General features: G+C 42.0%; 1 protein-coding gene across 8 annotated transcripts in view; it reads left to right on the forward strand.

Annotated features, from left to right (window-relative positions):
- Positions 1 to 4,822: 4,822 nt before the first annotated feature.
- The window catches only part of obsl1b (obscurin like cytoskeletal adaptor 1b), a 31,280-nt gene continuing 14,546 nt past the window's right edge, over positions 4,823 to 21,556 (forward strand). For 2 of the 8 annotated variants that reach the window (XM_062402681.1, XM_062402684.1), the window contains exons 1-17: positions 4,823 to 5,079; positions 6,412 to 7,507; positions 8,813 to 9,082; positions 9,679 to 9,939; positions 10,046 to 10,357; positions 10,469 to 10,735; positions 10,890 to 11,165; positions 11,313 to 11,588; positions 11,780 to 12,055; positions 12,945 to 13,214; positions 13,399 to 13,677; positions 13,772 to 13,846; positions 16,994 to 17,269; positions 18,041 to 18,271; positions 19,014 to 19,292; positions 19,465 to 19,740; positions 20,007 to 20,291. In XM_062402681.1, coding sequence (XP_062258665.1) covers positions 6,493 to 7,507; positions 8,813 to 9,082; positions 9,679 to 9,939; positions 10,046 to 10,357; positions 10,469 to 10,735; positions 10,890 to 11,165; positions 11,313 to 11,588; positions 11,780 to 12,055; positions 12,945 to 13,214; positions 13,399 to 13,677; positions 13,772 to 13,846; positions 16,994 to 17,269; positions 18,041 to 18,271; positions 19,014 to 19,292; positions 19,465 to 19,740; positions 20,007 to 20,291 — 4,924 coding nt within the window. In that variant the 5' untranslated portion in view covers positions 4,823 to 5,079; positions 6,412 to 6,492. Of the gene's footprint in view, positions 5,080 to 6,411; positions 7,508 to 8,812; positions 9,083 to 9,678; positions 9,940 to 10,045; positions 10,358 to 10,468; positions 10,736 to 10,889; positions 11,166 to 11,312; positions 11,589 to 11,779; positions 12,056 to 12,944; positions 13,215 to 13,398; positions 13,678 to 13,771; positions 13,847 to 14,415; positions 16,564 to 16,993; positions 17,270 to 18,040; positions 18,272 to 19,013; positions 19,293 to 19,464; positions 19,741 to 20,006; positions 20,292 to 21,556 lie in introns of those variants that run through there. The other 6 variants (XM_062402682.1, XM_062402683.1, XM_062402685.1 and 3 more) reach the window with 6 other exon arrangements.

Genomic DNA, 21,556 nt, shown 5'->3' on the forward strand with positions numbered 1-21,556 from the left:
GATGAAAAACTGCAGCTTGAGTTGTGCAAACTGAAGTTGTTCCCCCGGAGGATCTGATTCATTCATGTTGTGTTGACTCTGTCACCGCAGCCTCTCCAGCTGCAGCCGCCTCACGTCTCACAGGACTCAGCGGGACAATGAGCCCATGAAGTCTCAGTGAGAGACGTGTTTGCTTTGGTTTGTGTCGCTCAGAGGTAAGAGGGAGGTGAGACCTACCTGAGGAATATCCAGGTTTTATCATTTCATTCCTCAAATGTAAGTTCTGTATGGTTAGAATGTTTGGTCATAGTAGCTCCACGTGATTTCACATCAAACCTACATTGTGCGAATCATTTAAAAAATGTCTCTGTTATTGTTTTGAAAACATTCTGAGATGGATCTTAAAACTTGAGAAGATGCTTTGGAACATGAGCTTAATTAAAGAAGTAATATTATGTGACAAGCGATATTAATATGAGCTGCACCTTCACCCTCAGCTCTGATGATGATGAAACTGGAGAGAAATCAATCATATTGGTATTTGATTTGGCTGTGAGCTAAGTTTGGGCATCCTGCACTTTCAGAAGATGGCCACCAGAGGGTACAGTTGGTTTTCTTTTCAGGCCCTGCAGAGGGACCACTTGCTTGGGGTCCTGAACTATCCATTAATCTCCTGCTGTCTGCCTGACGTAAATACTGTTGGTAGAGTTTGGTTTTTGCTGTGTGACGTGCTGGATTGTTCTCCTCGTTACATTTTTATTTTCTTTGTTGAATTTGTTGAGATGTGAAAACTTAGTTTGTTACCTTCCGGGCAGATCATTGTCTGCTTGTTGTTTCAGATACAGAAATGTGTCAGATACATAAAGCAAGATGAAATATACTGTATATTAAATCACTCAGAGAAGTTGTGTTGTCTCCACTTACACACACAAGTCAAAACCTATCGATGCATCTGGCTGCAGCAGCATGTCTTCATCTTTCCAGGGATTCTACAAAGTTACCAGATCATGACTTCATCAGTTTGGATGAACTGTTTTTCAACTGGCTCCAGGTTCTGCTGCCATCTGCTTTCATGTTGTTGGAGCATGTTTGTCATCGCAGGTAAAGCAGCGTTGGGTGCAGTCCTCCAGCATTACAAGACCGTGCTGTATTAGTGGCTCTATCTGTGGGCCTGCAGGCTACTGTCTGAACACGTCCACGGCTCGGGGAACGACTCACATTCCAGTGTCAGGGAACAGAAAGACACAACTCTCTGTTGGATGTGTGGCTGTGGAGCCTCACAGGGAGCGAAGTGGGACCGTCCACAAAGAGGCTGTGTGTCCTGCAGCTCTGCGATGAAAACACAACTTCAGTCGTCATCATTCGTCATAAGCAAAGTGTCAGAGTAGTAGCTTCCGTCCTTTTTCAGGATTGTTTGACATAATCACATGGAAGAGAACAATCTGTCATGTGTCTATTTCTGTTTCTTACTAAATTTGATGTCCATTCTAAGTGGAAATAAGTAAACAAAGACCTTTTGAGCTGGTTTCCTCAAAGAACTAACAGCTACTAGATTAAAACGTAATTTAAATATCAGATAGTTTCAGATAAATAGGAAAACAGGTTCGGTTTGGGCTTTTGTTAAATCCAAGCTTGAGGTTTCATCTCATCATACCCTAGTTGTCCTGGTTTATGGATTATAAGTAATTTAACCTCAGTGTTTTCCCAATATATCAAAGGGTTAAGCACCAAGGTTTTTGGCAGTTTTATTATTTCAAAAACCTTGTAATAACATTTTTTTTATCCTCTAATTTTGACAATGATAATATCCAGGGTTGATATTTGGATGTCAACTCAATACAGAGAATTTCTTTGCAATGTAGTTTTCGAAATTCTCTGACAATTACAGAGTAATATGTAACAAATGAGCAAGATATAAACTGTAGAAAATAAATCCACATTTTATAGAAAACATGTTTATTTGTTTGAATTTTGTTTTTATTTGATATAACTTTATGCTTTTTGAATTACACAGACAATTTGTGTCTAATATCTCTAATTATTTGTAGTTAAATATGCAACTCATTATATAAAATGCTCTGTCCGATACACACACTTGTATTTTTATATTTATGGTTATAGCACATTCAAAGTCTTTCTTATTTAAACTTTCATTTAATCTCATAGGTCATAATGTGTAATGAATACTTGACTTCACCTTATCACGGATGTCACACACACATACACGCCAATAAATCTATAAGCTCAAAGGCGAACTCAGTCCAGGCCATTGTTCATTATGAGAAACGGCAAAAGGCCCAATCAACACGTTGCTGGGCCAGAGCTACCGGGAACAATAAAAGCGGAAATAGCTTTGCCATGAAATGACTCATTCTGTGCAGTTAAATAAAAGCCTGAAGATAAATGTCGTCACTTTTTGGCGATGTTGGCAAATGAGTGCTGCTGTGGGCAAAGGCTTAACCTCATACTGACAGGTCGTGTAGCGCTGCAGCACAGTCAAGAGAAACACGTCACTGTCATGTGTGCACAGCTGCAATTCACTTCAGACTGGTTCTGAAGAAAGGACGAGGATTTACTGAAATCCAACCGGGTTTGGGCCACAGTGATGTAATGATGGTTTAAAAACAGGATGTCACGGGCTTAGTTTTGTTAAAGTCGAAGTGATCTGGAATAGGAGATGAAATCTACTCATAACAGGTTTGTTGAGCATTAACGGCAACTCACATCTTTTGAAAAAATCTATTTACCTTTGTTGATATTTCATATGAGTCTTTTTCACAAGTTTAGAGTCTCACAAATCACAGATTAAGGATTAATAATTAATTTTTATGTTACAACTAGCAGGAGTCGTTGTACTGGTCAGAATTACTGGTCCAGATCAAATCAGTCGAATCACAACACAGATGCAGATTTGCCCACAGACCCAGACTCTCACCATGAGCAGTACATATGTCCGTATTTAAATCCTGAGGGAAAAGAATAAATATAACTTTAATGTGTTACAGTGAAAGTGGCTGTGTATGTGGACTCAGTGACGTCTGTAAACAAGAAACCTGTTTATTAAGCTGAAGCTTTTTGTGAACTTGTGAATTCTGTGAAACAGTCAACAACGTTTCTCCAAATTGATTTTCTCGGGTCGGAAAATCTGAGTTGTGATAACAGAACAACTGTTGCTCCTCAGTTGTACGCACAAAGCATTTCATAACCGGCTACAGGGCTCTGACGTATATCAGATTACGTCCAACAGCTGAAATCAGGGAGGAGGGACTGTGGAGCCGGCAAACAGCTGAAGAGACACTGCAGCCAATGCTGAGGCCAAGTCTCACAATCACACTCCAGCCTCACACACTGGAAAAACCGAGTCCACGTGCTGGCCAATCTCATTTTCACAAGGCACAGGATCAGATATGGTATATATCTATGGGAAATTAACTTTTATTTTACCTGCCACTGTGGCTGGTGGATTCCAAAATTGATTTAACCGTCAGTGTGCGACAGGAGGAGAGTAATAATATTATTAAAATAATTTAGAAGGGAACATCAGAAGATCAGCCTGTTGCCTACGTTAGGAATATGTGACATAATGTACTTTATTTAAGATTCTACAAATAAATACTTAATATCTTGGCTCATCAGCACCACATTATCATAAGTATCAGGACGTTGAAAAGTTTAGATTAGGAAATTCAGTCTTTTCTGTGGTGAAGAGAACCACACAGACTTTAAAGATTGTCTCTTTGACTTTCTTCTAAATCACAGTTTAATTTTATGTAATAATTATTACATTATTATTCTTTAAACCTTGTTTTAAACTTCAATATTATCCTCATTGTAAGTGTCACTAAAACAAACACAAACTGTGAACTGATGGAAGATATATTTGATAAATTGGACAATTTGAACAACAGATAATAACTTTCTTTCATTTGCATCTCAATCTCCGGTTTAACGTCACTCATCAGATTCTGAGGTTTCAGCAGCACTTCCCGAGCAGTCTCTTAATGACACGTTGTAGGTTTGTTGACGTCATTGTCAAGCGTCCAACCCTATTGGTCCAATGGGTTTCCTTTCTATGTAAGGCCTCTTTTAATCAATACAAATATACAAATGTATAGATCAAATATATCACAGCTGTCTCTGTATTTAATAATCCTGCAGTTTTGGACGATTCCATTATAGACATATACATATTGCCGGTACTACATCTGTGGTAGTAGCAGGTTACCAGTGTATTGTCTTTATTAATGACATTTTATCACTGTCTTTACCTCCAGCTCACCAGCAATCACCTCCATATCTCTGTCAGAAAGCTGGGCTTCTGCTTTTCATAACGATTCCCCGTGGAACCCGATTGGTCAGCAGAACAATTTAATATTCATGAGCTGCTTTGCATTGACCATTTATGGTTGCAAGTGGGCGTGTAGAGAAGCGGATCCTCGTACGCATGCTTCCAGGAGGACTGTGATTTATTAAGGGAACATCACCTTCAGGTGCACAATTTTATAAATCTGAACATTTTTTCACGTTCACCATTTTGGGCTTCCGTGCGCACGTACACTTCCAATGAATAATCCTACGCGCAGTTTTTTTAAACTTCGCCCCGGACGCTTGCTCTTTTCCTTGGATTTTTATTGCAAAGCCCCCCCCACACACACACACACACTGCCACCTGAACTATCTTTAGCCTCTGCTGGCAAGTGAATGGAAGTGCCGGACTTATCTTCACTGCTGTCATCGAGGCAGCCAGTATTTTTAGGGGACAGCAGCAGCTGCAAAAGCATTTATCGGTATTCCACGAACAATGACACTTGGGGTGTCTGAGGCCTGAACAACACGGTGATCGTGGGACCTCTCCGAAGTTGTTAAGCGGGAATCTTGTGAGGATAGTGAGGTCCAGTGTCTCCTCCCTCCTACGGGACAGAGCGTCTCACACATGAGCTGGAGTGGAACTTGGGACCTTTGAGGAGCATGTGTCTGAATCCGAAGTCAACCTGGGACATTACTCAGCCTTCAGGAGACGGGTGGCATTGCTTCTCAGCTCAGAGCAAGATTGCGATTGCGGAATGTATGTTGACGGTCGTTCCTGGCGACTGAAGCGAGGTAGGTCATACGGGGGGGTACACGGCACAGCTTCACAAGGGGCAGAGGTCATTCCAATTAAATCAGACGAGTAAACACTGGGGTTAATCTCCTCTCTTTAAACCTCCAGAGGGAATATTGAACACTCTTTCAACACTTTGTGCAAACTGTCCTAGTAAAACATGTCGCGATGAAACAAAATAAAAAGAAATCGTGGAACCTTCAATCATTTATGTCAAATTGCTATTCAAAGACTTTTTCATTTAACTGACTTTCAGTTGAATTTGAAAATAATTGTTTACAAACTAATGCTGCTATTTCCAACTCTCTTTTACAACAATATTTACACCAACCAAAGCTGAATAATGTAAAATGGTTCGTGGTAACGAAAAACCAAAAACAAGGCATGAAAAATTTCTAAGAAATTTCATTATTTTGCAACAGTAGGCCTGGTTCCTTTAATGTTTAAATATTATATCATCATAATTAGCATTCATTTTGTGTAATACCATCAATTATGTAATTTTTTAGATTTGATTATTGACAGCTACACGGCTGCCTTGACCATATCGAAAATGTTTACTATTTTAAAAGCACAATCCTGACTTTACAGACCTGAAACACTGCTTGCTTTATCCATAGGGCTCCTCGAGGAAACACTTTAGGTAAAGAATAAAATCTCACCCATGGCAAAACATTTTTTACAATTTCAACGGGAGAGAGGGAATTGTAAACTATGAACCAACTCTTTTTAGGATAGTTTGCAGTCATAGGACAGATTTATTCAAGAATACGACAGAAAAAATCATTTTAACAGTGACATTTAAAGAAAGAATTCCTGATCAGAGCTGCCAACAAAGGGTGTGATAGGGGCCCGGCATATTTTGACTGCTAAGTCTCTTGGGTGGGCAGACTGTGATTTCTGCCAGTGTTTGTGTGAGCATGCGGCTCTCAGAGCTGTCTTTGTGATACCTGACACACAGATCTTTATTTAGGGCATGCTATATTAAGTACTTTCCCATTGAAATACAGCACCAGCTGTACTGCCTCGATGTGTTGTGGCTGCTGTCGCAACGGGACTGGGTTGTTCCCCCTGTCACTGCTCGCCGGTGGTTTTCTCTCCTGCAGACAGATCTAATTCAATTAGCCCTAATAATCATATCCGTCTGTGCTGAAACACATGGATGGAAAAGAGAAAGAGGTTCAGTGATTTACTCTTCAGTTTATTTTCCTGTGCTCATTTTCAAAATGTATAATCGTTTACGGTTGAGTCATTAAAATCAAATAGCTTCACTTGTTCAAAACATAATCTGTTTGATTTCAAAGTGATGATTCTGTTGTTTCTTTTTTTAGAAATTTGCACCGCAGGGGTTGGATCATTTTTTCCCAGTGAAGCGCTGCCACAGGTGAAGTAAAGGTAACTCCGGAGCAGCAATGGATGTGTTTGGTGGAGCGCCACGTTTCTTGGCCTACCCGAGACCTGTGGTGGTACAAACTGGGACTGACGCTGTTCTGAAGTGTCAAATCGGTGGCGACCCACGGCCTGCGGTGATCTGGGAGCGGAACAATGAAAAGATTGACCCGCAAGGCCAATACAGGGTCTTTGAAGATGGAAACGTTTACAATCTCATCATTTCTGCCGTCACCACGGATGATAGCGGACAGTACATTTGCAAAGCAAAGAACAGCATTGGGGAGACGTATGCAGCGGCAACCCTGAATGTGGAGGGCGAGGCACAGGAGATGGAGCTACGAGAGGAGAATAAGCCGCGGTTCCTCATCAAGCCGCTCTCCACCCGTGCAGGTCGTGGGGAAGATGCTGTGTTCTCCTGTAAGCTCTGGGGAAAGCCACGGCCGGAGGTCGTCTGGGAAAAGGACGGCCGGAAACTCAATGAAATATTTGAAAGCACACATTTCACTGTGGGTTACCAGGACGGTGGATGGTTCCAGCTCAAGATTTTTAAGACTCGTGCACCGGATGGTGGAGTATATACATGCAAAGCCAGGAACGAGTTTGGGGAATCATTGGCAGGAGCTGTGTTGCTTGTGGACGCAGGCCCAGGACACGAGGAAGAGGGAAATCGTAATGGCTACACAAACGGCCACTGGAAAGGCCACCAGGGAAAACAGAGGATCGGTAGGCAAGTGCCAAACCGACTCAAAGACGACACCGTGACCAAGTCCACCAAAGTCAAAATGTTTGCCGTGACGGAAGGCAAACATGCTAAGTTCCGCTGCTTCGTGACTGGTAAACCCAAACCAGAGATAATCTGGAGGAAAGACGGCAGGCTGATACTGTCGGGAAGACGTTACTTGTTATACGAGGACAGAGAAGGATACTTCACACTTAAAGTTCTGTACTGTAAGCAGAAGGATAACGGCGTTTATGTCTGTGCTGCATCCAACACAGCAGGCCAAACCCTCAGTGCTGTACACCTCTCCGTAAAGGGTAAGTCCAGATCGTGTTCAACTTTACATTGAATAAAGTAAAAACTCTTGAGGGACAGCAGAGTAAAGGCAGACACAGTTCTGAGGAGTGAGTGAGGGTGTGATGTGGATCAGATTTCAATTCATTTGATGCCGCGATGATGTCAGTGAGACACTATATCTCATCATGGAGAACATTTATTGGGGTCAGGCCAGAGAGACCAGACAAAATTAAAACTGTTAAATTTTCGGTAGTAAATTGATTCTTTCTCAAATGAAACTGAATGAAATATAAAGAAAGTTTACAAACATGCTCATGAAGTTTTGACCACAGCACAAGACTAAAAGTTCGACAGTTTTGTATATAATGAAGCATATTCCATGAAAAGGTGTTGCTATAGAAGGGAAGCATAGTATATATATCACACAAAGCATTACATCATCAGTCAGTAAGATTCATAAATGGTTAAGTCAGTCGGCCTGTTTACTAGAAATATAATTATTAAAGAATTTATTTGACAAGCTGATTTAAAATCTGGAGTATAAATTAAATGTCTTACAGATTTGGAATTTGAAAGTAGCCTTATGTAAACAGGCAAAGTCAATAAGCCTCGAGTGGATTTCAGCGGCAGTGAGATGTCTGCAAAGTTACTTAGCCTGTGAAAGGTCTCGGGAGGCATCCATGAGATCGCGATCTCAGGGAAGGGGATCGTGTTTCTCACATGGCTCAGAGAAAGTCTACTGGCACCAGCAAAAAAAAAAAAAAGAGTATTGTGCTGCATCAGTCAGAGATAGAGAGAGTACCTCTTGAGATAGGATTAATCGTAAGTGGTTGGGTAGAGAGTAGATTTAAAGGTTATATATAAACGTAAAATGGAGAATGTATGTCATCAGTTGTCCATCTGTTTTAATTGGATTTTTTAAAAACAATATGACAAGGAAAGGAACAACTTTGCACACAGAAACCTAAATATAGTACACATCCTCTTGTTCCCCAACTGTCTGGCGGTGTCAGTTACAAACAGTTTATTTCCTATCTGACACCCTGATGTGTTAATGTCCTTTCCATTCCGATACTAAAGAAGCCACTTGTCTCATGCTTTTTGCTCATCTTGTTTGCTTCACTGGAATTTACTTCCACATGTATTTCAATTTGCAGAGTTCAAAACATGGACACACAGTAGATGGTATCCTGTGAGGGAATCTTTGTCACACTGAATCTCCAAAAGCATTTATATTGATGAAATGACACTGTCAAGCTTTCTTTTTTATTACATTATAAAAAAGGTATATTGACCTAATGTTCTCCTTCCTTCTTGGGGCCCAGAGCCGCCTGTGCGGTTCAAGCAGCCCCTCATCGATCTGGAGGTGTGGGAACGGGATTTGGCCGTTCTGGAGTGTGAAGTTCCGGAGGACTCGGTTGCCATCACGTGGTATCTGGAAGACAGACGGCTGCAGCCAGGGGCCAAATATGGAATGGAGGAGTGGGGAACAAAAAGACGACTTACTATCCGGGACATCGGAGTTGATGATGATGGGATATACCTCTGTGAGATGCCCGACGGGGGGAGAAGCATTGCAGAGGTAGCTGTAAAAGGTAAATCAGGAAAACAGCAATACCAATTTCACCAAGGACAAAGCAACCACATCATTTCATACAAACTATGAGGTACCTTGACCACAGTTTTTTGGTATAGAGAATTGATATAGTTTCTAACAAAATTCAGCTCAAATGAGGACAATCAATACATAACTATATCTGTTTTAGGATCAAAACTATCTGAATTTGAACTAACCTGTCGATGGGTGCGAGAGAGAAAAGGCAAATCCTGAAAGATGTAGAAGAAAGCGCTATTTGTCAGACGTTCCTCTTTATTATTGTATTTTCTACCGGGGTGAAGTGTGTATATATAACTACTATATTGATAGTATTGCTGCTTGTTTTGGTTCTTTATTATAAGAACAATTATACAGCCTCAAAAGCTGCTGACAGAAAAAGTGGAATTGATCAATGGAGACCAGTTTATTTCCCATTTCCTTCAAACTGTAGATAAAAATTGTTACTCTTGCAAGTAGTTATTTATTTAACCATGAAAAGGAAGGCCCTTGACCTAATTTTCAGATCATTAGATAATCACAATCTTTGTTGGATTACTATGCTCAGGAATCACTCACACAAGTGTCTCCTTCCAGGGACAATTGTGCGGAAGCTCCCGAGAAAGGTGGACGTCCTGGAAGGGGAAAACGCTGCCTTTTGTGTTGAGGTGGAAAAGGAAGAGATGGACATACACTGGTACAAAGATGGCACAGAGCTGCGGGAAACCCATCAGACAATTCTCAAGTCCTTTGGTCGAACTCACATTCTGGTCTTTGTCAACACGATGCCTCAGGATGCTGGACTAGTGACTTTCCTTGTGGGCCGATCCAAGACTTCCTCTCAGCTCAGAGTGAAAGGTAAGATACCTTACCAGATTAATCATTGTATCTTGGGATATATAACCCGTAAAAGTGATTCCATCCAAAGGGATGTTGATTTAATATAGACTCTCCTTTTTTCCAGCGGCCAGACATTGTCCTCCCAGTTGTCCAGTGGGTGTGCAGATCAACACCGAGCGGGCGAATGCTGCTCTTCTCTCGTGGGCTCCCGCCCAGGACTCACGTAAAAACCCTCCATCTGGATACGTGCTTGAGCGGCAGGAGGTGGGCACCGGTTCACAGGAATGGCTGCAGTGCCTCACCACCGACTCTGCCACGTCTGTGGAGATCCTCGGTGACAGTGTTCCATGTGAGGCCGATTATCGATTTCGCATTTGCAGTGTAAACAAATATGGAAAGAGCAACAATGTGGAGTTCCCTAAAGCTGTTCACCTAGGTAAGTCCAGTTGTAGTAAATAAATTATACTTCTATCTATTTTAACTCAACACAGTTTACGATATATAATTTAATGAATCATGCACAAACGTTTATTTTTCATTTTTATAGTTCCGGTGACCAGAATACAAGCTCCCTTACAGGATGCCCTGGTGCCGGAGGGACAAGATGCCGTCTTCTCTATCGAGCTCTCCGCCTCAGTTATCGGAACGTGGTTCTTGAACGGCACTCAGCTTCAGGAGGATGAGCGTTTTTTCATGCGTCGCTCACGAACACACGAATCGCTTCGCATTCGAGGAGTACGTGACACAGATAATGGGGCGGAGATCACGTTCATTGCCTACGGCATCCGGGACTCGGCAGCACTTTACATTCAAGGTATTTGTGGGTCATAGTTTGCTCTTGAGTGTTTGTTCGTTGACTTCTTTGTTCTCTTGTTTTAACTGGAATAGCACCAACAGCACAAGAGGACCTCGGTTCATCTGTGATGAGTTTAAATTAAAGTTCTTGTTGTGGTTTTTTATATTCACAGCTCCTCTTGTCAAGTTTTCGTCCATGTCAGAAATGGATCGGAACAAGTTTGTAGAAATTGGGAACCCCATCGTTCTCTACTGTGAGCTGTCGGACCCGGCAGCCGCAGTGCACTGGTTCAAGAACGGGGTGGAATTACAAACAATGGAGGGTCTTCATATTCAATCTGAGGGCACCATGAGGAGAATTGTCATCCAATCAGCGGAGTTCTCACACTCCGGAGTGTATTGCTGCGATGCCATAGATGACATCATCAGGTTCAATGTGGAAGTAGAGGGTAAGTGGAGTTGCTTACAACACTGGTGTCTTTCATAGAGAATAACCATCTTTATTATGTCGTTTTTCCCATTTTCTTTCTTTTTTGCTTTACTTGACGTACAATCTTTGCTAATTAGCAACCATTAAAATATTTAAATATCCCTAGCCCCGCCTGTGAGGTTTACGGCAATTCCAGATGCTGAGAGGAACAAAAGCATCCAAGCAGGCTGCCCCATTGTTTTACAATGTGAGCTCTCAGATCCCTCTGCCCAGGTGTACTGGTACAAAGATGGGTCAAAGCTCCTTCCTCAAAATGGAGTAGATACACAAAGTGAGGGCCTGGGAAGAACACTGATTATGCACTCAGCAGAGTTTTTCCACTCTGGGTTGTACTGCTGCAAGACAAAGGGTGACGCCATCACGTTCAGTGTGGACATCACAGGTGATTTGTTTTAAACAATGTTAGACATTAACAAACCCATACTTATTAGAGCAACTAACCCGGCACACTTCTTGTATGTTGTCTTTCTTCCGCTAAGCTGTCACAATTTGCATCACAGCATGCTCAGTTGTCAGTACACAGATTATGATGAATAATCTAATCGCTGACATGAGATTTAAACACATCTGTAGCTCCACCGGTGAAGTTCTCAGCCATCCCCGATGACATGAGGACCCAGTCGATCGAAGCAGGCTGCCCCATAGTTCTCCAGTGTATGGTGTCAGATCCCGAGGCGCACGTTTGCTGGTGCAAGGATGAAATCCAGCTCATTTCAAACTCGGCCATAGAAATTCAGTCAGAGGGCAACACAAGGACAATAGTTGTTCAGTCTGCAGAGCTGTGCCACTCTGGTGTGTACAGATGCAAGACACTGGACGATATCGTGGAGTTTCACGTGGATGTCAAAGGTGACTTTGCACTTTTTCTCTTGTGCGTTTACACTGTAACCCCACCTCCTCTTTCTAGATGCCACTAATAATCCCGCTTCTACTGTGTGGTTTGAAGCACTGCTCCGTGCACACAAGCTAAGAGGAACTGTTAACACACCAGGTGATTACTATTTATGACCATGTGTTTTGTGACTGCTGTGGCTCTGGCCCGATTCGAAAGTCTCCAAAGCCCTTTCATCTTCTGCTCTGCAGTTACATTTTTGCAAGGTATCCATTTCCACAGTCTTGATTTTATTTAGCTGTCCTGAATTCCCAATGCTAGCTATACCAGTGACGTACTCTGCTATCTTTGACGTTGAGAGAACCAAGTCACTTGAAGCAGGCACAGCTCTGGAGCTGGAATGCGAGGTTGCAGACTCCACTGGGCCTGTCTGCTGGTATAAAGACGGTGTAAGGCTCCTCCCGGGAAATGGTTGGGATATACTGAGTACTGGCACGTTGAGGAGACTTATTATCCCATCGGCTGAGCTCTTGCACTCAGGGCTATACAGCTGTGAAACCTCTGAGGACACTAGCCACTACACTGTGGATATTAAAGGTGATTTTTAATCAAAATTGTCTTAATCTTAGAGTTAATCCTAGAACTTCTTGGAAACCAGATGCAACTAACTTTTACAAAATGCATTTATGTCAGTCCTTGTGGTGTTTTGTGTGATGTTTCTGTTTGGTAAATTAATCTCTACTGTCAAAATGAAAATAACTTTGTAGTCTGTGAAAATCCGAACTTTTAGTTTTTTTGATTTATCAGATTTCCCCCCCTGTTTGGGGAAGCCACACAAATAACCACTATCTTCATCTAAATATGCACAATTAAGTCCTCAATTATGATATGAATCATCATCTTTAGCTCCAACGTTGCCATTGTCGCCATCACCAGACCTTGTGGAGACGCAGTCACTTGAGGCAGCGTGTCCCACTGAGCCAGCATGTGAGCCCTCAGGCCCTGCTGCCCAGGTGTCGTGGCAGAGGGATACACAACGTGATTCTAATACACAGCCTGATTTTGAAACGGAGGCCGTCCAGAAGACCCTTGTTATTGAACCAACTCATCCTTCAAAGTCTGGAACGTACTATTGTGCGACAGCAGATGTTGCCCAATTGATAGTAGAAAATCAAGGTGATATTTCTTTGTGTGCGTTTTCTGTAAGCTAGCACTAACTTTTTCTGTAACTGTTTGTCTTTGCTCTTCTTGCCGTAGCAATGCAGAACTGATATCTGTGACCGTGTCTCTTTTTAGCCCTTGTTTCTAATATCTAGGCTCGTGCAAAAACTGACATTATTACCCTAATGATTGTCTGTAGAGCCCTCTCCAAAGCCTCAGCTTGGTTCTGATGTTGAGAAGACAACGTCTGCGGAAGAGTGCTGCCCGATTGTCCAGCAATTTGAGATTTCAGATCCCATTGCCAAAGCCTGTTGGTACAAAGACGGAACCCAGATCTACCCTAAAAGAGCGGCTGGTTGTGAATCACAGAGCAGCAGCCCGGCCTTGCCCCTCCAGTCACGTGACTTATCTGGTGATGAGAGGGTTGGCTGTGACACAACGGCTGATGATGATGCACAGTTAAATGTGGACATGACAGGTGGTGTTCCACGATGTATTTGCACAATTAAGAATCAAGAATTCAGTGACGTACGTGAAGCTCATTGTTTTTCTCTTTGGCTTTGTCCAAACAGCAGAGCAGTGTCACTACGGTGAAGAAATTGGTGAGATAGCTGAAGCATCCGCCCAATACTCTGTGGATGTCCAAGGTGATTTGATATATTTCAACATCAGTCATCCATGTTAACCCAGCACATAAAAAGCCACTAACAACAGTGGTGTATTTTTATTGTTGGCTCAACCATCTGAGGCATCTTTAATGTTCCATTACAAAATTGCTTTTTTTTTTTGTCACTCTGTCATCTCTAGCCTCATGTGTCATTTCCTGAAATTTGGCTGTTTCATGAAACCTGTGGGTGTTTCGTCGCTGCTGCTCATACTAACGTACATGTTGTGTTCGTCAATTTACTCTTCATTTTAACAGTCATCTTTGCTTGTAACAAGCAACTCACAAGTCTTTTAAGTCCATCTTATCTATCTTATTCATCTCCAGATCCTCTCATTCACATTGCCGCCATGAACCTTGCAATGACAACGAATTCTTATCGATAAGAAGACAAAATTATGCACTTTTTTTTTGGTTTTTAAGGTGTTAGAGCAAAGACTGGTGGTAAACAACACTAGGAGTCAGTTGAAGGGGGAAATATAGGAGTTCAATCTCAGACCAATCCTGGTCGTCCTTCTTGTTTGTCTTTGCAATGGATTATCCCATAACACCATGCTAACCCCCACTGATGTAAAATTGATGTTATGAGAGGACGTTTTGAGACCATCAACCACTGAAAATCTTTCTCTGTGTACATCATAATGCTTATAGCTACATCGCCACGGCTCTCTTCTGACCGAGAGAAGATCAAGTCCACCGAAGAGGCTTTTCCTGTGGATGTTGTCAGCCGGTCAACAAAATGGAAATCGGGCATCTTCGGTGGCAGGACATATGAAGACCATTCCAGGCAAATGCCAACTTCTCAATCGACATGTGAATATTCAAGTGACTGGATTCAACCTGAACAGTCACAGGAACTCTCGGACAATGAACAGGCAGTCGACCGACAACCACCAGTTTACCCTAACTCTGCAGAGCCAACAATAAGTCAATCTGACACACGTCATCATCACACTCCGAAGTCCACACAATCACAAGGTGAAGAATTAATTTACTATATGCAGCATCCAGAAGGTCCATCTGAAGAGTTCGGTGAATCCCTGCAGACGGATCAGTACTGCAATCGTCTGCAAACTTCAACTGCTGAATTAGAGGAGAAACACAGCTCAACACAGATGGCAACTGTCCAGTCAAAGCTACTGACTTCAACCACCCAGTCTGAACACCTTAATAAACCAATTCAGATTTCAACAGTCAAATCAGACAAGCTCTGTAACGCCTTAAAAACTGCAGATCTCCTGTCAGAGGAGACCTTTGCATCCTTCCATACTTCAGATGTCCTATCAGAGAAGCCCTTTAAAACCTTATCGTGTGCAATTACACAATCAGAGCCCACAACATCCTTACACACTGCAACCGTCCAATCAGAGGAGCTGTGTACGTTGTTATATAATGCAGCTGGCAAATCAGAGGACACGCTTGCATCCTTGCATACAGCAACTGTCCAATCAGAGGAGCCCTTTAAATCCACACAACTTGCAATTAGCCAATCCGACCATCTATTAACATCCTTACATGCTGCAACTCTACAATCAAAGGAGCCATTTACAGCCCAACATACTGCAACTGTCCAATCAGAGAAGCAATTTAAACCCTTAAAGCGTGTAAATACCCAATCAGAGGAGCCTCCTACTTCCTTAAATGCTGCAACTGTCCAATCAGAGAGGCCCTTTGAATCCTTACAGTGTGCAAATACCCAATCAGAGGAGTCTCCTACTTCCTTACGTGCTGCAACTGTCCAATCAGAGAGGCCCTTTCAATCCTTACAGTATGCAAATACCCAATCAGAAGAGTCTCCTACTTCCTTACATGCTGCAACTGTCCAATCAGACAAGCCCTTTGAATCCTTACAGTATGTAAATAACCAATCAGAGGAGTCTCCTATTTCCTTAAATGCTGCAGCTGTCCAATCAGAGATGACCTTTGAACCCGTACAGTATGCAAATACCCAATCACAGGAGCCTCCTACTTCCTTACATACTGCAACTGTCCAATCAGGAAAGCCTTTCACGTCTCCACATATTTCTACAATCCAATCAGAGAAGCCTTTTACGTCCTTACATTCCGCAACTCTCCAATCCAAGGAGCCGCTTAAATGTTTACAGACTACAATTATCCAATCAGAGGAGCTCGGTAGCTCCGTGCAGACATCAGCTGCTCTGTCAGAGAAGCCTCTTGAAAGCTTACAGACTGAAACTGTCCGTTCAGATGGCCCCTGTAACTCCTCATGGGTTGCAACTGACCAGTCAGAGGAGTTTAACAGACCCCTACAGACACTGACTGTCCATCCGGAGAAGCTCAGTGACTTCCTTTGTACTACATCTCCTGAATCATTGGACTCCTGTAACTCTAACAAGGCAGAACTTGTCCAAACAGGGAAGAATTACAACTCACCAGAGTTTGCATGTGTCAAGACAGATGACCTCTGTTGCACAGGACAAGCGGAACCCAACCATGCAGAGGTGATTTATCCATTAAGGCAAGCTTCAACGATTCAAGCAGAGAGTGATCGCACCCCAGAGACCACAGAGGAACAAGTATACAGCACAGTAAACTCTGAGCAGAGACCATCTACTGAGTTTGCAGAGCCTGACTATACAAAGCAGGCCTTGGTTATCCAATCGGAAGAGATCTACCTATCAAGGACATGTGACAGTCATTGGATCGACAGTTTGACTACAAATAAGGTGGATGTTGAAGGTGATTTAAACGGTTAGCCTTATCAAACAACATGGATGGGCACAATGTTGACATTGTGTCAAATGAAGAGCGATCCTTTACAATTTAAAATGTTCTGGTTTTATTTTACCTGATTTTGTGCAAATACTAAATCTAGTTTTATAAAAACCTTGAGCTTGGGTAATGTGTGAGGAATATTAAAATGGGACAAAGAGTAAATACATTAGCTTCATGCTAACTTGAATGTCGAGATATATGACGTCTAACCAAAGACACCTCTTGTTAGATTACTAATGACACATATCTTTTAGGACTTATTATAACTTTTAGATTTGTTGGCACGACTAATATTGATTGTATATCTTGCGCTTCTGTTGTTTGAAAGCATAATGTTTGTTGGAGTCAGTTGGTGATGCAATTTCTCTCTTGATGTGACCTCATACATCCCCAGCTCTGCCTGTGACAATCACAAGACTTTGTGAGGCTGAGAGGAACAAGTCTGTTGAAGCCGGTGAACCCATAGTGCTTCAGTGTGAGGTATCAGATCCTAACGCTCAAGTTGCTTGGTGCAAGGATGGAATGAATCTACGTGACGCAGCTGGACAAGATATGGTGGCCGAGGGTTCCATAAGAACACTGGCTGTCCGGTCGGCGATGCCGTCTCATGCAGGGATTTACATCTGCAAGACGACAGATGACGCAGTGCAGTTTCATGTGGACGTTAAAGGTGACAAAAGTTGTTTTTGGCAAATACAAATAGATTTTAATGTGGGCAAAGTGCATCCAAATGCTTGATATTAACTTCTAAGCCTTGGGAGTAGGTGGAATATGGTAGGATACTTTCTCTGCCATTCAGCATTAAAATTAATTATCTTAAGACAGAGAACACCCCTAACTAAACCTCCCTCCCAAGGTAATGAGAGTTAACTTTTAGGTAAAACCTTACCTCAGACTTTGTGGCCCTTTTTGCTTCTACTCTTATTTGGTAAAGATGTGAACTTTCTCTCGTACTGCGTAGTTATTTACTTGGAAATATTTAGTAATAACCCCCATATGCCCTATTTCTTTAATGTTAATTTGTTATAACGTCTTGGTCAACTAAATTCAGATAATTTTATCTTTGTCAAGTGTTTTCAGGAAACATTTCTTCAAAGCTTATATTTCTATAGTTTCAGGAAACTCTCTGGGCTTAATCAACCTACAGCTCATAACCACCAAATCCCAAAATTGTATTAAAAAAAGAAGGGGTTTGGCAAAAAAGATGCTATTTAAAACTGTATTTATGGATTTAACAGGAATGTACACGATTATACCATTTCAATCTTTTTTTTTATAAAAGTAAACTGAAACGGCAAATATGTTTTGTAGGAAATGTCACATGGCGTGGAGTTCATTTTCTATTCACATAATAAGGATGTGTTTAACTATTATGTGTTACTTCATTTGGTTGATCCCACTTCCTGTTTTGACCAGCTCTATTTCATATTCAATCCTGTAGCTCCACTTCCGGAGGTCTCAGCTCTATCTGAGGCTGACCAGCCAGAGCCAGTCGTGGCCGACTCTCCTGTCGCTCTACAATCTGAGCTGTCAGAGCCCACTCGACGAGTCAGTTCGTCCCCGGATGGAACTGAGCTCCTACCTCAGAGTGGAGTAGACTTCCAGTCAGAGGGGAACTTGACGAGTCTAGTTGTCCCATCGGCAGAGCAGGCTCACTCTGACGTGTACCGCTGTGAGTCAAAGAGTGATGATGTGGAGTTTGCTGTGAAAGTAGAAGGTGCTGCTCAGGACGCTCTGTGGTGCTTTCACTGTCTTGCTCTGCTCAACTAACTGTAGCAGCAGTGAGGTCGATTACTTATTCTTTCACCTAACAGATAATGGTACTTTTTATCCCCTTCCCAAACTTGGGCTGACTGCCTTTATAAAATTGTTGAAGCCACAGCCTCAAATGCATAAAATACTGAATAAATCAGTAAACCACTGTCAATATAATGTTAGTTTAGTTAGTCATTGCATGTTGTGTCAGTGAACATAATTCTTTTAAACAAACAATATGGTATTCTTTCCAGACATTAAGGTTCCCAGTGCAGCTTCTTGTTAGGGCATGTCCAATAACTCCAGAAAGCTTCTACATTAACTGAGCACTGCTCCTTGACCATGAGCCAACAGTGTGTCTTTCTTCTTTGTGTCTTACCCATTTATTTTTGTCTGTTTAAGTTTGTAAAATAATGAAAAATCTTGATTCCTCCTCTTTTACCCCTTTGTATGATTTGTTTCCCTTATTGTCTTTGCAGTGTCTGTGGTGTAACATGTGTTGTTCTGTCAAGTATGCTTTGTTTTGAAGGAACTGTGCCATCCATGTGTTGGTAAAATCTCAGTCGCTATCTTGACGTTCTTTGTAACTGAATATTCAGTTGGTTTTCGATATGAATCTTATTTAGACACTCTTTTCCTGCAATATCTGAAACCTTTAGCATCACCTGTGAAGTTCTCTGAGCTTCAAGAGAGTGACGGCAACAAATCCGTCCGGGAAGGCGCTTCCATTATCCTCCACTGTGATCTCGCTCGTGATCCTTCCGCTCACGTGGACTGGTACAAGGATGGAATGCAACTCCTGCCACAAAATAATGTAGAAATAGAGTCAGAGGGTCTGACGAGGACGCTGCTCATCCGCTCAGCTGAAATCACACACAGCGGCACCTACGAATGTTCAACAGCAGACGACAGCGTCACATTTAAAGTGGACGTAAAAGGTGATTTATTTCTGTCCTTACCATCCTCTTGTCCTCATACATACAAGTCCATCTTGTTCTATGCTATGAATGGAGTGTAATGTTCAGGAGAACATGTTATTACCTGGCTGGGCTGGTGTGATCTGTCCACTTCATCCCTTTATCCCAAATCTTTGTTATTTCCTTTTCTTAGGCCGATCACCACAGATCATGCCAATCGCCCCGTCTGAAAAATGCAAGAGGATTGCAGTTGGTTTTCCCATAATTCTCCAGTGTGAGGTCTCAGAGCCTGTTGCCCAGGTCTCCTGGTTTAAAGACAGGGTGGAGCTTTTTTGCAAAACAGGCCTCGATATGAAAAGAGACGGCAGCTTGAGAAAGTTAATGATTCATTCTGCTAAGGTCTCTGACTCTGGCCTTTACAGCTGTAGCCTCGCCGATGACGTTGTGACATTCCAAGTGGACATCGAAGGTGATTTGCTTGTATTCAGTCTGAATTAATGAGCTTTATCATAACGTTTATTAACGATACACTTCTTTCCACAATTACTCTTGAGAAAACTCTTTTTTCTTTAACGTTCTTTTGTAACACTGTATGGAAACAGGGCTCCCGTGACTTTATGTTTAAATATGGCATAAAAACTGAATAATGTGTAAAAAACGAATCTCGTTAAATGCCCCCCGCCCCCGCCTTCTGACAGCTTAACAGCAGTTTTCTGCGTTGCTCTTCTGATGCAGCTGCTCCTGTGAGGCTTGCAGCGCTTCCAGTGCTTCCAGAGATTGCAGGAGACAAACTTATTGAGGCAAGCTGCCCAATTAAGATGCAGTGTGAAGCCTCAGAGCCAACTGCCCAAGTCTATTGGCACAAGGATGGAGAACAGCTGCTTCCAGAGAGTAAATATGAAATTGAAACCAAAGGAAACCAAAGGGCCCTTGTTATTCAGTCGGCAGAGGTCAGACACTCTGGGCTCTACAGCTGTGAGGCCTCAGATGACCATAGAGAACTCAAGGTGGATGTTGCAGGTGATCCAAGTGTTTTGAGCTTTGTCAGAATCACTAACTTCCTTCATTTAATACTTGGCTCCTCGAACAACTTAGGCTTTTAAACATTTTATAATGATCTCAGGCAATCTGTACTAATACTTTATTATGTAGCCTATTTCTAATAAGACGTATACACTCACTTCTAAAAGTAAAGTTAATGCTGGGACAGCTTTTACTCTACAGGCTTATTTTGAAAACAAAGACTTAACGGCCCTTTCAGACTAGAAGTGATTGACTATTTGGTCCCTTTAATTCCTGGTGGTCACTATAAAACTTCTTATGATCATTTGATCCATTGTCACTCTTACAATATATATAATGGTGAAGGTGGCATTAATCAACCAGAGATAAATATCAACTGACTAGGTCATTTTCTTTTAGATATATGTACTGTTTTTCATTTGGATTTTGGCTTTACAGTTTGCAACGTTAAGCTTTGCTTCAGTCTCATCAATTGTGTTTTTAGATGCAACAGAAAACTGTATCCAGGTAGTTTATAGAGCTCTACCTGCTCGTGCAGCGCTAAACGACTAAACCATAGACCAGAGTTAGCAGCTAACTGGTCAGTGTTGAGTTAACTGATCTGTTTTAGAAGTGGTCCACATAACTCCCAATGTGTTGCTTTGTTAAACCTCGTCAGATGCCGATGAAAAGAATTATGTTAAAATTTTAAGTTAAAATGCAGACGCTGCAAATTCACTGGTCTGAAAGGGCTTTAAATGTTTTGTATTCCAACTACTAATATAAGATATAAATAGGAAAACCTTCGGATAAGATGGTTAGAAAGCAAATCAAAATTAAAATCTTTGTCAGACATGACCTGCAAAGGAACTCTGGTGAATCTGGTCCAGACTTTCTCCGGATGCACAACGCAGCAGGAGATTCTCTGCTCAGACACGCTAACAACATTAATTATTCTGCTTCGATTACTTGCTTTTTCACAACACATCAACACCTGCGTCGGCAGCTATCACAACAAAGTCTTATGAAATCGTCGGACGCTTCTACGTGTATCTGTAGCCTATTAAAAGCGTCATCAACCCACTCACTAGCAATGAATGCTGTGGAGAAACTCCTGCTGTATTCAAACATGAGCTCCCACGGAACTTTCTGCAGACCTTCGCCGCCTAGCCTCGAAATATAAACTTAGCTCTCTTTTGGATATTTGCATTCACACACACACTTCCTCTGCAGGAACTGGACGATCTCCGGAGTTCAGTGCATATCTGAAAGTATCATTTGAA

This window comes from Platichthys flesus, chromosome 13 (assembly GCF_949316205.1).
Source record: "Platichthys flesus chromosome 13, fPlaFle2.1, whole genome shotgun sequence".
Taxonomy (NCBI): domain Eukaryota; kingdom Metazoa; phylum Chordata; class Actinopteri; order Pleuronectiformes; family Pleuronectidae; genus Platichthys; species Platichthys flesus.